Source organism: Notolepis coatsorum (genome assembly GCF_963971535.1).
Source record: "Notolepis coatsorum genome assembly, chromosome: 1".
In the NCBI taxonomy this organism is placed as follows: domain Eukaryota; kingdom Metazoa; phylum Chordata; class Actinopteri; order Aulopiformes; family Paralepididae; genus Notolepis; species Notolepis coatsorum.
Window position 1 is genome coordinate 238,995,188 of NC_140165.1, and position 16,980 is coordinate 239,012,167.

At 43.7% G+C, this 16,980-nt stretch overlaps 1 protein-coding gene across 1 annotated transcript in view; it reads left to right on the plus strand.

Moving 5' to 3' along the window:
• The window catches only part of gmps (guanine monophosphate synthase), a 48,047-nt gene that overhangs the window by 7,238 nt on the left and 23,829 nt on the right, over positions 1-16,980 (plus strand). The window contains exons 4-6 of the mRNA XM_084330890.1: positions 4,895-4,992; positions 10,095-10,198; positions 11,957-12,150. Coding sequence (XP_084187016.1) covers positions 4,895-4,992; positions 10,095-10,198; positions 11,957-12,150 — 396 coding nt within the window. The remainder of the gene's footprint in view (positions 1-4,894; positions 4,993-10,094; positions 10,199-11,956; positions 12,151-16,980) is intronic.

Sequence of the window (16,980 nt, forward strand, 5' to 3'; positions counted from 1 at the left end):
TGTTCACCTTCTTTGCAGGGCTATAATATATATATTTTTTTGACCAAATCTTTTATTTTCATATTTTCAAACAAGAAACAACACAGCACAATAATGACAATATTACATAACAGACATCCAAGAACACAAACTAACACAACAATGACTAGACAATAAATTAGACCTATTATATATCGGATACACAACCAGTCAATACAATTTGTCACAAAGAAAAAGGATAACAAAATAAAATCTTACTATAAAAAGTGCTTACCGAGCCCCCTCCACCTCCAGGTCCAGCAACCGCAAGCCACAGTCCCGGAGGACCCACAGCCCGGCCCCCCCACGAGCCAAAGCACCACGCCTCTTTAGCGCCTCGACCCGCAGAGACCCCGAACCGCGGCCCACCCCAGCCAGAGCCCACGATCACCAGACCCAGATCAGAAGGGGGTCAGAAAATATACATAGGACCAATATTGAATGAAAAATAATAAACAAAACAAAATTAAAAATACAAAAACACCATAACCATCAACATACATGAATATTCGCTCTATCCCCTCGCCCCAGGACCCCAACGTGAGCCATCAATATAATACCTTATCCAGTACTTCCAGTACTTTCCAGAGTCATATGTGTTCTTTTAGTTTTTCCACCACGGCCCACCAGACCGCAATATTGGCCTAATTTTTTTATCAAATTTTTTCATAACATGAAAACAAGACAACACAATACAGTAACCATAATAACGATACACAAAACTTCACAGGGAGATAACAGAGCAATAATAATAAAAGAAATAACAATTTATAAAAACAGAGTACAACATTTTAATTTAAAGGGGTACTATATCTTACAATTGGCCTTTCCCGCGGTTAGGTGGCCGAGCGGAGATTGCGTTCGTCACCAGCCCCGGAGCTGAGCTGGATTTGCCTGTTCGAATCCAGCTCACAGCTCCGGGGTTGTCACCAGCTTGGCTGGCCGTCTGCACTGATACAATTGGCTGTATCAGAGGGTGGGAGAAGCTGGCGGGGTGGGTCCGGGTCGTTGTAAACAGCGACTCCTACAGTTCGGTCGGGGCGCCTGCTAAGTGCGGATTGGACGTGAGGGGGATAGTGTGGTCCTCCCACACGCTACGCCCTCTCAATGAGAATCCGCGCTGCCAGGTGAAAAGAAGCGGTGATTGGCTGGACGTGTGTCGGAGGAAGCACGTGGTAGCCTCCACTCTCCCAGATGATCTGACTGTGGGGGGTAAGTGCGCAGCGACCAGGAAGGGACTGGGAATTGGCATACGACTAACATTGGGATGGGAGAAAATCGGAGGAAAATGGAGGAGGAAAAAGACCAAAAAAAAAAAAAAAAAAACAATTGGCCTTTCCCAGTATTCAGTACCGTTTCCCGGCCGTGTGGCTCTATATCAATATGACTTATGTCTCTAATTCTCATATTGGCGCACTCTTCCAATTCCCCTCACAACCCTCACCCTCACCAATCTGAGTCATCTCAAAACGTGCATATCAGTGATGTCAGAGATTCCCAGCTACATAACAATGTGGCAATTGTCACCAGGCCACACAGTGGTTGGAGCCCAGCCTCAAAACGGCTTAAGATCCTGAGGTAGAAAAAACGCTGCCCCTGAGTACCCGACCAGAAATACAAAACAATGAACCTTTTCGAAAAACAAAAACCTACAGAGTGTTCCATAGACTCACAGGAACCGTGCAAACGTGCCCAAACAGTGAAGAAATAGCAAAATAGCTCCCCCCCAATAAAATTCCCCCAGTTAAAGTTAAGAAGGACAAGACAAAAGACAAGACAGACAAGACATTTCCTCCTCCCCCTCCCACAAGACCGCCGGACTCCCCCGAACAAGCACCTCAACCCCGCTCAGCCGCACACGGCGGTCCTGACCTTCTCAGCTGTTGCAAACCACAGGTCAATACCAGCCTGCCCCACCCCAATCACCCGCGCCGTGGATATCTCAAGATAAATCACATCCAACAGTGTTAGGGACCAGTTAATCACTGTGAGCTTCTCAGGCTCCTTCCATCTCAATGCTATTAGCTTCTTCGCTGCTGTGACGCCCGCTAGGACAACCCTTTTTAGTTGTACGGACGCGGGTAGTGTCGTTATATCGTTCAGGAGAAGCGTAACAGCTGTGAATGGGATAGTTAAGCCACACAAATCTGAAAGTTTGTCCGTTATTGACCTCCAGAAGCGGGCCACTGGTGGGCAATCCCAATACATATGCATATAAGTGCCAGCGGCCCTTTGAGAGCACAAAGTGCACCGAGAGTCGGTTACCAGTCCCATAGCAAATAGCTTCCTAGGTGTAAGATGGGTCCTATGAATATAATTAAAATTAATTTGCTGGTGATTGGGGTTGCGGGAAGACAATGCCACATTTGCCCAAACATCATCCCAGTCAAACTCGGGGTCCAACTCCGGGATATCCACACGCCAGATTGTATCCAATGACACATTTTTATACGTGGATTGAATTAAGAGCGTATAAAAGTCTGAGACAAACCCTCTGGAGGTCGTCCTGTCCACTATGAGCCTGAGGAAGGGGTGTGGTTGCAAAGCTTGAGCCCACGGCACGCCATGCGCCCTCAGCGCTGACCTTAGTTGAAGGTAAAGAAAGAAGGACTCGCCGGGAAGATCATAAAATTCTCTTAAGTCCTGAAACGCCCGAAGGCCGTTCTTATCATAAATATCCTCCAGAGTATGAACTCTCCTCCTTTGCCATTGAGGAATACTAACCGGCTTGTGCCCAACAAGTAGTTGCTGATTATTAAAAATTGGAGAGTCCAGGTGCCATGGGCATTTAACCCCACACGACTTCTGTACATTACGCCACGTTTGGATCACGTGAGTTATGATCGGTCCATACCTCAGTCTGCATTTCGAAATAGGGACAGTGGAGTACACTACATCCTGCAATCTTAGCGGTGAAACCGCCGCCGCTTCTAAGGAGCGCCAAGATACAGCCTCTACAGGGTCTAGCCAGCACATCAGAGGTCTCAGTGAAAAGGACCAGAAATAAAGCTTAAAATCAGGGATTGCGAGGCCCCCATCTTGTTTCCTACGTTGAGTAGTAGCTCTTTTGTTTCTCGGGCGTTTGTTATTCCAGATAAACTTAGATACCATCGATTGTACCTTGCGCCAGTGGTCAAGGGCTATAACTTTTTAAATTGTATTGCTAAATTGACATTACTATGGCCCATTCAACATCGATTACGTTCAGGATGTAGGAACATTTTACTTTTTCATTCACACATTCATACGAAAATACCGTCTAGAGTATAAATATGTTTTTATCGTTTTCTGCAGTATTTCCCAGAACGTGAGATATAGGCACAAATGCATATATTAGATCATCAAATGCAGTTTGATACCGATCGACACTATATTAAAAATGTCAACTGTACATGGTTATGACTGATCATGCGCGGGTGAACGGAGGGCGGGGGGTCGTTTATAATTCTATGTTAGTCGTTAGATGCTTCATGTAGTGTATGGGTGATATATTGATCAGAGCAGTTTGTATCGAAAATGATAAACAAAAACGCTGAAACTCACATCAGTCTTCTCGTATCGTTGGGCGATGAGAGTGGAGCAAACAGATCCCAGTTATGTGGTGGGGATCTAGGCGATCCATTTCCGGTTTGTATATTACTAATACACGCCCAAATCATGTAGATTATTGAGTTATGGCAAAGATCCATATCCACGGTGTGTGTATTGAGTCCCGGGACGCTAAAACGAGTGGCCGGACGGAATTAGGGGACGGACCGAGCTGCAACGGGCATTTCCGGTTTGGCAACTCGCCGATCAGCCACCAGGTGGCAGTATTGAAGCGTTGCAGAGTTGTGCTGAGTCCATCAGCATCTGACAAGGCTCCGTGAGTGGAATATGAATACCCATGGCGAAAATATGAAATTATGATCAGAATCACGTCGTACGCCGTTATTGGCAGAATTCGCATGAACTTGAAACCCGTCGTACGACGTTATTGGCGGGAAAAGGGTTAAAGGAAAATTGTGATGCAGGATATTCTTTTATGAATGCAGAGCTATGAGGGGCGGCTAGGTGGTGCAGTGGGCAAGGCGCTCGCCACCAATGCAGGAGACGCTGGGTTCGAGCCCAGCTCTCCGCATTGCTATCAGCTTGGCTGGTCGTTCATACTAATACAATTGGCAGTATTAGGGGGTGGGAAGCTGATGGGTGGGGATCGGACGTTGTGGACAGCGACTCCTACAGGTCGGTTGGTGCGCCTGCGCAGCAGAATCAGGAAGCGACGGGGGCGGTGTGCCCTCCAAACGCAGACCCCCGACGCTGAGAGATCGCGCTGTGCAGGTGAAAAGATGCGACTGCTGCTTCCTCGAGTACCGGAGGGGACACGTGATGTAAGGCTTAGTCCACATTGCAGCCGGCTTGTGGGAGGCATGGCCTAACAACGTTCGAGACAGGGGAGGGTAGAATTGGACGATACGAAATTGGGATGGGAGAAAAATAGAAAATGGGAGAAAAAGTAGATAAAAAAAATGAATGCAGAGCTATGAAATTGTCACGCATCGGCAAACCCTTTCACTACCACACTACCAAAGGGTTAACCCTTTCACGGCGACAATACAGAAGGTTAACCCTTTCACTGTCACACGACAGGGTTAACCCTTTCACTACCACACTACAGAAGGTTCACAGTCTGTAGTGTGGTAGTGAAGGGGTTAACCTTCTGTAGTGTGGTAGTGAAATGGTTAATGACTCGGATTGGGGCCAAAAAACTTAATCGGCACAAACGCACACACAAACACACGCACACACACACACACTTTGTGAATCAAGCTCCAAATGCGAGTGCTGGCTTCCTGTTGGTGGCTGACTTTGTTGTCTGTCTGTCTCTCTGTTCCAGATGATGAATAAAGTCTTTGGCGGAACGGTACACAGGAAGAGTGTGAGGGAGGATGGGGTGTTTAACATCGGGCTGGACAACACCTGCTCTCTCTTCAGGTAACTGCTGCTCTCTCTTCAGGTAACACCTGCTCTCTCTTAAGATAACATGGAGGCCCATCGTTTGCCTTCAGGTTCTGTGGTTATTGTTATATGTATGTTAATGGCGACTGTGGGAAAATGGTGATATTGCACATCTCCAGTATGTATGTATGTTCCCCGTCAGGAGGGTAAATGAGAGAGAGAAAAGCATGCGACAGCACGAGCACCAATCCTTCTTAATTACCTCCCCAGTGCACATCCACGACACGGCGAGCGCCTGTTTAGATTTAGATTGAAACGGATTAGGATATGAACTGCCGAATGTTCACCATATTTCAACAAGCAGCGTCTGTTTTAGGTCGGGGGTTAGGTTTATAAACAAACGTGCGTACAATGATGTGGAGAATTGAATCAGATTAGGATATAAACCATCAAGGCTTTGTTCAGACTGCCGGCAAATCAGATTTGTTTTCCTCAAATCCGATCTCTAAGGCAGACTGGCCGCACTGTTATTTGCAAGTGATCCGATGGGATTTGTGTGTCCAGACATCACCGGCCTATTTTCACCGATTGCTGTGGTAACGGTCTAGGTGTAGGTAACTACGTGCACTGATGACGTGGCTTTTCAGCGTGGAAGCATTCAATCCAGCTTTGGCCAATTAATCTCCGTCTGTCCACGGACTGCTGTTCTCCGTATTGTCCTCCATGTCAGGGCTCTACAGTGCGACTATTTCACTCTCATTTGCCCCTAAAAATAGATGTGACTGTGAACTGGAAAAATCATTTAGGACCACACTGCTTGTTGTCCTCCATGTCCATACTGCTCTGTTGACCTCTGTATTGTCCTCCATGTCCATACCGTTCTGTTGTCCTCTGTATTGTCCTCCATGTCCATACCGCTCTGATGCACTTGATGCAAGACCACCCGCATTTCATTGTATATCCGTATGCCGTGACAAATAAAACTCTTGACTTGACTTGACTTGGATTTGACGTCGCCGTGTGTCGCGTTGCTTGTGACGCAAAAGACCCCTTGAAATCCGATCTGCTGTCGAGAAAATCAATCTGGATATGCCAAAAATAAATGGCTGGCAGTCTGAACAAAGCCCAAGTGTTCACTGTATTAGATCTTATTAACAGATTATTGGCCTCAGAAACCTTACGTACATGATTTACTTACCGACCTGCCATATTCCAGGCACATATCACTGAAAATGTGCAAAACCACTTTTCCCACATTTACCATAACATATGGATAGTCTGCATTGGAAAAGACTGTTGATATACAACACAAGAATCCAATCAAATCAAATGTATTTGTAAGGCCCCACAACACACATTAATGTCCCCATGTGCCGGACACGTCTTCTTTAAACAAGTCAAGAAGAAACATCACAATAAATCGAGAACAAAACAAAAACACCATGAAGTCCAAACATTTTTAAATAAATGAATGCAACACTCTGACATACCCCACGCAAATGTAAGGAAAAACTCACTAAAAACCTAGCAATAGGAAAAAGGCACCACAGGCAATGTGGAGGGGAGAAACCTTAGAAGGGCCGTTCAAGGGGGGATCTCCCTTCTTAGATGTCGGTGATGGTAGTGTTGCTATAAAACAGGCGAAACAGTTGGTAAGCACAAATAAGTACATGCAATAGCAACTGGGGTACATAAGAAAATTTTTAAAGATTGAAAATAGAGCTGATGATGGATCCATTTGAGGTATGGGGGCAGCGTAGAGAGGATTGCATCCTCCCAGCCATCATCACGGGACGTCCACCACTCCGGTCATCACCACGAGACATCCACTCACAGGGAGACGGGACAGGCGTTAACAGTTTGCGTGTTTGTGATGGACGGACATAGCAAGATGCACTGTTGATACACTGAGACGTCTTGGGTCCATTCTAATCGACCGGTCACCAGGTTGGATGGCACAACCTTTTCATGACTAAAGTTGAAAGAAAATCTTACTTCCTGAATTCACTGAAAAGTGAAGTGATCCTCGACCCACTGCAAGCTGCCCTGTTAGGCTGAGAAGTCTATTTGCGGTGTGTCTGTCCAATGGAGTGTTGTCTTTTGGACACCCCACCCGTCAAACACATTTTTTTGCACTACCTATCTTTGTGAAAGTGGCTTTTCAGCTCTGGTCCAGCTGAAGAGTGAAGACAAAGCATTGTGCATGACCTCAGAGTTGCTTTGTCTACCATCACCCCAGACTTTGAGACTCTTGTCAGGAGCAAACAACATCCCCAGTTATCCCATTAGTTCCCTGGGATGTTAAGCTAAGAAGTCTGCTAAGAAGCATATATTATGTATTATTATTATTTTATTTCATTGTGTTTTTATCCCTAGTTGCACTTTTGTTGCAACTCCAGTTATCCCATTAGTTCCCCCAAACTTACTGTAGGTCTGTTATGTTAAGCTAAGAAGTCTGCTAAGAAGCATAATATTTATTATTTTATTTCATTGTGTTTTTAGCCATAGTAAGTTGCACTTTTGTTGCAATCCCATTAGTTCCCCCAAACGTACTGTAGGTCTGTTATGTTAAGCTAAGAAGTCTGCTAAGAAGCATAATAATTTATTATTATTATTTTATTTCATTGGGTTTTTAGCCCTAGTTGCACTTTTGTTGCACTTTTTTGTGTTTATTTCATGTTTTTAACAGTGCATGAAAGATTGTGTATTACTGCAAAAAAAACGTTTGAAATAAATCGGTGGTTAAAAAATGTGGGTCGCGACTTAATGACTAAGAAAAATGTTGGGTCCCGAGGCTAGACCAGTTGAGAACCACTGTACTAGTAGGACACTTGTAGTCGTCAGACTGTTACCAATAGTTCTTGTTCAGGCCAATAAAGCATATAGAATAGAATAGAATAGAATAGTATATTATAGAATACAATAGTATATTATAGAATAGTACAGAATAGTAAGAATATAATAGTATATAATAGAATAGTATAGACGGAATGAGAGAAGAGCAGGAGAAGCTGAAGAGGATGTTCAATGTGACTGTCTCTCTTGTTTGGCTTGTTGCCATGTTTACTATAAACTTAAGGAAACATTTCCACTAGTCGCATATTTCCACTGGTTGACAGACAAACAGTTCAACGTCTAAAATAGAAAACCACAGTCTTGTCTGCTCTCTAGCACGCACCACACACACACACGCACGCACATACATACACCAAAAAAACAAGTTAACCACGGCTCATACACATACACCATCACTTGTTCCCTGGGTCTGAGCATCCGTTTCTTTGGGTGCATTCCTAAATATATTGTGAGGCTCCAATTAAGAGCATTACAGATCCATTGGAACAAGGCAGAAAATGCCAGAGGGATTTATGAATGGTTGAAATAGCAGATGTGATGCAGATATGATGAAAAACATCCATACATTTAAGTGCTCAATCCCTCCTGTAAGCATTGGAATAAAACAGAACTGACAGACTTGTTTTAACTGCTGTTGAGTAATACTCTGATAGCATGTACAATAATGCTGTGTATATATATATATATATTCTGACCGTATGTATATCTATCCACATCTGGCTGTACATACCTGCACATAATCCTTTTACACATCTGTAGATACTATATCTATATCTGCACATATCCCTTACCTACTCTTACTAGTTATGCTGCTGGCCAGTATGACTTACTACCATACTGTCTTTATACCTGTATCACTGTACATATTAATTAGGGGTGCACCGATATATCGGTCGGGTATCGGTATCGGCCGATAAGTGCCTTGTTGCCTGCTATCGGCCTTTCGGCCGATAAGCTCAAATGTGCCGATAGCAGTCGCCGATAAATAACCATCAATTTGTGTAGCGTCAAAAGGCAACGCCCGCCGTCCCCCACACACACACACAAGCTACTGCATCAAAGTTACTACTTATGATTAACAAGGCATTCGTTTTGTGGCATTAACATTATATAGTTAGTGTTACACGTTCATAACATCAGCATATTATTTACCCGAACGTAGCAAGCGTTCATACTAGCTCAGTTCCTTCCGTTGCTCACAGAGCCCTGAGTTTTACCCATTCTGCAATCTGTTAATAACGTTTTCAATCAGACACATGTATAGAAAGGCTTTGTTTTATTATAACATTAGTTGCAGTAAAATCATTATGCCTCATTTAAGTCATCCTGCGGAGCTAAAAGCTAAACGTCAGCCGCGCCGTGTTGTTGTTCTAGAAATCCTCTCGTCAACTCAAAATCAATGGCGGACGAAAGCCGAAGTAAAAAATGTATACGGCTTGCCGATTGGTGGTAACAGCAGAGGCGGGTGTAAGTGGTGTGTGACGTAATTGGCAGAATCGACTGTCAATCAAAATGTCATTGGTTGAGACAATAGTATCTCGCTGCAGCCCAGCAGGTAGACCATGCTGGGAGAACTAGTATCTAGCTGCAGCCCTGCAGAACATACTGGGAGAGAGATAGTGCTATTTCTTGATGTCTTGATGTTTCCTTTTTTTAAGTAAGTAAAGAGGCCTATGTTCATATCGGTGAGCACAATTTGTAAGACAAATATACAGTAGTTTCATAAAAAAAAAAAAAATTACAAAAAGAAAAATATTAATATTTTGCCACAAATATCGGTATCGGCCGATTGTGTTAGTTGAACAATCGGTATCGGTGGCAAATTTTCATATCGGTGCATCCCTAATATTAATATTACAACTCTGTACATGCATCTGATTAGCACTACACCCAGTAGTACTAATTTATATATTTTATACTCAATTTAATCACCTGTACATTGTATATTACTGTTGCACTTTACTGCTACATTTTCACTCTGGTTGGATGCCAAACTTCTTTTCGTTGTACTGTACTTGTTCTGTATGATGACAATACATTTGAATCTAATGTAATATATTGCGTGCTGCTAGCAAGTATAGCCAGTTAGCTTGATACAATTTACTGTAAACATTAGCGTTGCTCCTTCTGCCTGCTTGGTCAGAGTGGCTGGAGTGATGCTCTGATACTATATGCTCTGATAGTGATGCCCTGAATTAACATCGATCAGTTTTGTGCCAGTGTGCTCCGGCAGTCGGAGTCAAGATTACAAACATAACCTTTGTGTGTCTGTGTTCCGTCAGAGGCCTGCAGAAGGAGGAGTTGGTGCTGTTGACTCACGGGGACAGCGTGGACAAGGTGGCAGACGGCTTCAAGGTGGTGGCTCAGTCGGGGAACATCATCGCCGGTAAGAAGCCCCTGGGAACGCAGACCCTTAACCAAACCCCACGTAGGGAACGGGTAGCTTTTGTACATGGGGAGCCTTTTAGACCGAGAACTTGCTCTCTTTGGATCCGATCAATTTTTATTTTCTTCTTGTGCAAGGAAATGAGGCCATCTGTTTTGCACAACATTTCAAATTTGATTCATACATAGGCGGCTGGGTAGCGCAGCAGACTAAGTGCCTGCCTACCACCGCAGAGACACTGGTATCGAATCCAGCTGTCAGCGGTACCTCCGGCTTGGTCGGTCGTCCATACTAACCAATTGGCAGTGTTAGCGGGTGGGAAGCCGGCGGAGTGTGTCCTGGTAGTTGTAAACAGCGACTCCTACAGGTCGGTCAGGGTGCCTGCTCAGCGAGGGAGGGAACTGGGGGAAGTAGTGTGAGCCTCCCACATGTTACGCTCTCCCAGTGAGAGTCCTCGCTGTCAGGTGAAAAGAAGCGGCTGGCTGACTCCACATGTATCGGAGGGGACATGTGATGGTATCTATCAACCCTCCCGGCAAGTGGGGGGCAAATGCGCGCAACGACCCGGAAGGGGAGGGGGTGTTTGGCATAATGACTAAATTGGGATGGGAGAAAAAATACAGAAAAAGAGGAGAAAAAGTAGATAAAAAAAAATGTATTCATACATTCAGTCTTATTTTGACTTCTCACCATTGGCAGAGGTCGCCCCTGTTTTTGTGTAAGGAACACATTTCCTTGGCTGCATCCCAGTTTCCTGTTTACAAATTCACACAAGTTTGAGGTCCGTTGATAAATTAAAATAGTTCCCTACAAGTTCTGCATTTTGAGCAAAATGTTTTGCTAATCATTTAGACCTAAAACTCCTGCTAATAATGCATTATATAGCCTGCATATACACACAAATGTGTTTCTCGGTTTCAATGGGTTAAGAGGGCTTTTAATGGTACAGTGAGTTTTAGGGAAATCCCTGATACCCCATTTAAGGTGATCTATGATTGGTTATGATATGTTATCATTGAAATGCACTAAGATTTCTGATCATTTAAAATGAGGACCATGTAGACTCAACCACACACAAGTATGTAACAGGCAGGTGATTTGGTGGTTTAATTAAAGTCCCACAAGGCTTCTGTTCTGAAGAGACTTTCTTGACTTTTTCTTAATGTTTTCCGTTAGAACAGTGAGGTGACACGGCAACCTTTCATCTCGAATCAAATTTATTTGTAAAGCCCGCAATCACAAGTCAATGTCCCCATGGGCCGGACAAGTCGCCTTTAAACAAGTCAAGAAGAAACATCACAATAAATCAAGAACAAAACAAAAACACCATGAAGTCCAAACATTTTTAAATAAATGAATGCAACACTCTCAGACATACCCCACGCAAATGTAAGGAAAAACTCACTAAAAACCTAGCAATAGGAAAAAGGCACCACAGGCAATGTGGAGGGGAGAAACCTTAGAAGGGCCGTTCAAGGGGGATCTCCCTTCTTAGATGTCGGTGATGGTAGTGTTGCTATGGATGACCGATGGGTGGAGAATAAAACGGGCGAATAGTTGGTATGCATGTGTATATATATATACGTGTAATAAAACACATATGTACATGCAATAGCAACTGGGGTACATAAGAAATTTTTTGAAAGATTAAAATAGAATAATAGAGCTAAGAAGAACAACAACCAAAGAGAAAGCATAGGGAAACGAGCGCTCCTCTCCTCTCATCGCCGCTCTCCTCTCCTGTCGTCCTCTCCCCAGGTATTGCCAACGAGCAGAAGAAGCTCTACGGCACACAGTTCCACCCGGAGGTGGACCTGACGGAGCGGGGCACAGAGATGCTGCGCAACTTCCTGTTTGAGATCGCCGGCTGCACCAGCAACTTCACTGTACAGAACCGGCAGCTGGCCTGCATCAACGAGATCAAGGAGAAAGTAGCCAACTCTAAAGTGCTGGTGAGGCGGAAACCTTTACAGAAAACTGTGTGTGTCCCAACAATGTATGGTAGGATTAGTAAATAAGTAAGTAATTAGTAGTATTAACATTTACACAAAGTTGTGTGTCGACGTGCAACAAGCAAAAGCTTTTCTACACAGAACCAGGCAGCGCAAAAGCATTACAGCGTTTTTTTGTTTTGTGTTCATATTAATAGAATTGTGGGCAGAAATGTTTGCTGTCCTTGCTCTATAAAACCCTCCCTGAGTGTAGGCACCGGAGAATTACACACCCAGGCTGTGATGGGGGTGGGGGGTGGTGCCGGGTGTGGATTGTGCCGGTGGGTGCTTGAGCAGAACAAATTAAACTCAAATTAATGGGGATTGGAATTTTGGACCCTATCTAACTCGCTCAGATGACTGGCTTATTCTTAACTCATTGGCCGCCAGACCCAATGATAGTCGGGTTAACTCGCCGACCGTTCAGCGCCAATCACGAGTATAGTCGGGTTTTAATCGTTATATCTTTTATTAGCGATATCCATAAATTTTCATCCATCCAGCCTGATGTTATCGTTGGGAATGGGTCTGAGCTCGTAAAAGGGCAAATACCGCCGCCTACGCCTTCCAGCTGGTATTGCACTCCATTGGGCATGGTGTAGTGTCTTTTCTGGGACGATCCGAGCCGTGCGGGCGGGGTTTAAATACTCAGGCGGTAACCGTCTGTAGTGTCGTAGTGAAAGGTTAACCTTCTGTAGTGTGGTAGTGAAAGGGTTAACCTGTAGTGTGGTGGTAGTGAAAGTGTTAACCCTTTGTAGTGGTAGTGATAGTGTTAACCTTCCGTAGTGTGGTAGTGAAAGTGTTAACCCTTTGTAGTGGTAGTGAAAGGGTTAACCTTCTGTAGTGTGGTAGTGAAATGGTTAACCCTTTGTAGTGTGGTAGTGAAAGGGTTAACCTTCTGTAGTGAAAGGGTTGACCCTTTGTAGTAGGGCTGGGCGATATGGCCAAAAACGTTATTGCGCTAAAATTATTTTCATATAACTCGATATCGATAATTATCGTCTATATGATGTCTGTCGAGTTTAATTAACTTCTTATGCCCGGCGCCGATGGACAGGCTATTAATAGACTTGTTTTGCTGCTGCGAATGTCTCGAGTTGATGTCGTCATCAGTCCGCGCACGTTAGCAGTTAGCCAGAGCAAGCGGTGTATCCCATGACAATGTAATAAATATGACCCTAAAATACGCCGTTCCGCCCCAATACATTGCAACGACGTCCACCGCATACTAGGGCTGCACGATTTTGGGAAATAATCGAATTGCGATTATTCTGACAGATATTGCGATTGCGATTTGCGATGCGATTATAACATATTTTAAATTTTTTTTACAAGAAGCATGTTGCTGCTTTCTGTAGTCGGGTGCCAACTGCAAAATTACTGTATTACCCTGTATTATACACTTTTACTATCATGTAGACTATTCTGCTTTGTGTTTACATGTGATGTATTGTATACATGCACATTTATTATGTTCTTGTGTGATGTATCGCACATTTTATTGCTGTGTGATGTATTGCAAATGTTATTGCTGTCATCTTGGCCAGGTCTACCTTGCAAAGGAGATCTTGTATCTCAATGGGACTTCCTGGTTAAAAAAAATAAAAATAAAAATTATTGCAGGCTTGGCGATTTGATAATTGCATCATTCCAAATCGCGATTTCGATTAAAAAAACGATTAATCGTGCAGCCCTACCGCATACCCCACACTACTCTAACCGTGGCCTCAGAATTCACGCCACACACCCACTCGGCACGTAAACTATAAAATAGCGCCGTGCATAGGGATGGGAATTGATAGGATTTTATCGATACGATTCCATTATCGATTCTGCTTATCGATTCGATTCTTTATCGATTCCCTTATCGATACCTGATCAATTTCTAATTTAAATAAATAAATTGGAAATGCAACAGAACTACATTTAGTCATTTAGCTGACGCTTTTATCCAAAGCGACTTACAAGTTCTGTACGACAAGCCATCAGGAAGGGCACAACTCTATCAGCTGAGCAACAATGTTCATCAAAGTGTTGAGTGCTACAGTGTAGGTTAGTTTATTAGGACAAGTGCATGACAGTACGGTTAGTTAGGGTTAGATATATTTTTTTTTATTCAGATAATGGTTGAAGAAGTGCGTCTTTAGTCGACGGCGAAAGATTGGACGTGATTCGGCTGTCCTAACTGGGGTGGGTAGTTCATTCCACCATTGTGGGGCAAGGACTGAGAATAGGCGACTTCTCTTTGATGACCCTCCCGGAGCTCGGATAGGAGTAGGTCTGAGGCGGCCAGAAGATGCAGAGCGTCGGGGTCTAAGCTGGTTAGAATAACAACATGCAACTTGACATTTCTGATTGTCATTTATTGTTGAGCCCCCATGTCAGAAAAATACAAAAACTGTAAAAAATAAAACATTAACTATAGCCTACACTTAAATAAAATAATGTATTTGAGATTCTCTTAAAATGTATTTATTTCTTTATTATTATTATTATTATTACGAATTTAATCTATTGAATAACAGGTTGTTATTCCTCTGACTTCTGTCTCTCACTCACACACTCTCTCACACTCTCTCACACTCTCTCACACTCTCTCACACTCTCTCACACACACACACACACACACACACACACACACACACACACACACACACACACACACACACACACACACACACACACACACACACACACACACACACACACACACACACACACACACACACACACACACACACACACACACACACACACACACACACACACACACACACACACACACACACACACACACACACACACACACACACACACACACACACACACACACACACACACACACACACACACACACACACACACACACACACACCCACCCCCCCCCCCCCCCCCCCCCCCTCCCTCCCTCCCCGGGCCCCTGTCCTTTAAAGTATTGGCTTGTGTTGCTACACGGACACATTTGTATGTTGCACCACTCTTCCTGGCTTACAGAGACTAGTAAACAAGCACTCACGTCTCATTATATGTGAACTAAAGAGTACAAGGTTTACACAACAGCCCCCACCTGCTGTTTTATTGTATTTGTACCTGTACTATCCGCTGTCGGCTGTTTATCTCTCTTTGTGAGCTTGATTAAATAGCGTTAGCTCACGTTAGCTCCGCGGCTAATTTTAGCTCACCCTGATCTAAATCAATGACTAGATTCTAAAGCATTCAAGTAGTTTTCACTGCACATAGAAGTAGCCAAACAGCGGGAGCATTTCGGGAGCATATTACCAAAACCCAGGCAATTTCGAGCCCTTAAGGAATCAAATAGTCTGCCATGGCTACATGCTAACGTAACGTTATTGCGCAACTGTAGGCAGCGATAAGGGAATCGGTTTTCGATTCCCATCCCTAGCCGTGCAAGCTAATTATCCTAGCCAACCTTTTTTCCAATGTACTAAATATCACCCTAAAATACTCTGTTCCGCCCCAATACATTGCAACGACGTCCACCGTATACCCCACACTACTATAACCGTGGCCTCAGAATTCACGCCACACCCACTCGGCACGTAAACTATAAAATAGCGCCGTGCAAGCTAATTATCCTAGCCAGCCTTGTTTACTACTTGAGTCCTACCTCTCTACCCAGAGGTGCACCGCGGGTCTCCTTTCGCTGTCGGCCATCTCCTTCACTGATTGGTTGTTAGTGCGTGTGCTCATATCCAAGCTTGGAAAATCGATATATCGAAACTTTGCGACCACGTTTCATGTTTATTTTGAGGAAATAATTTATCGCGATAGTTATCGTTATCGTTTTATCGCCCAGCCCTACTTTGTAGTGTGGTAGTGAAAGGGTTAATGTATTCCTGTGAATTAAATAAAGGTTTAATGAACCAGGGGGGGGGGGGGGGGGGAGAAACACTGCTATCTGCTGAGAGGAGGCAGTCTTCTTCTATTCCATCAGCTCCGACAAACTGGGCTTCCTCTCTGGGGAGAGAGAAGAGGGGGGAGAGTAGATGAGAGGGGCAACGCGTGTGATTTAGGGTGACATCGGTACACTTCGTCCTCCCCTCCACATTTAGAGGAAATGGTTTCTGACAACTTGGATTTATTTTTATCCATCTGCATGTTCTAGAAGAAAATATTTTGGTATCATCGCTCTACTGTGATTTAGGTTGATCATAGTTGGTTGCCCAGGTGTGTCAAGGGAGGCAGCATGAAAAAGATGACTCGTGAACCCGTTTTAGCGAGAAGGGCAGAATCGTACACATTTTGAATGAAAATTATCAGATTTCTGCACTTGTTTTGAGGGCCAGTTCACTAAACAGGAAGTCCCATTTCACCTTATTTGTGCTGGCTTGATGCACCTAGGCAACCAATTTGTCAAGGAAGCAGGCTTGTAGGCAGGGATGGACAGTCATTTGATTGATAGCGTCAGAACACCCCTTCCCCCCCAATACTGACATGCCTGTGTGGTTCCACTTCACTTGTGTGGAACAATGCTGATATACATTTAAGAATAAGTAGTGATGCACCGATGTGAAAATTGTGGCCGATACCGATAACAATATTTCTGTTCTATACCGATATTTACCGATGTCGATATCTCTGTATAGAAAACACTTTTTTATGATAATCAAATAAAGAGCTATTTTCCAAAACGTTTTTTATTTTTTTTATATATACTTTTGTAACTTCTTTTCAGAAATGACTGATATTTTGAAACTATTTAAGGCCAAAACATGTAAATAAATAAATAAAAAATATTAAAATAATAATAATAATAATTATTATAATTTT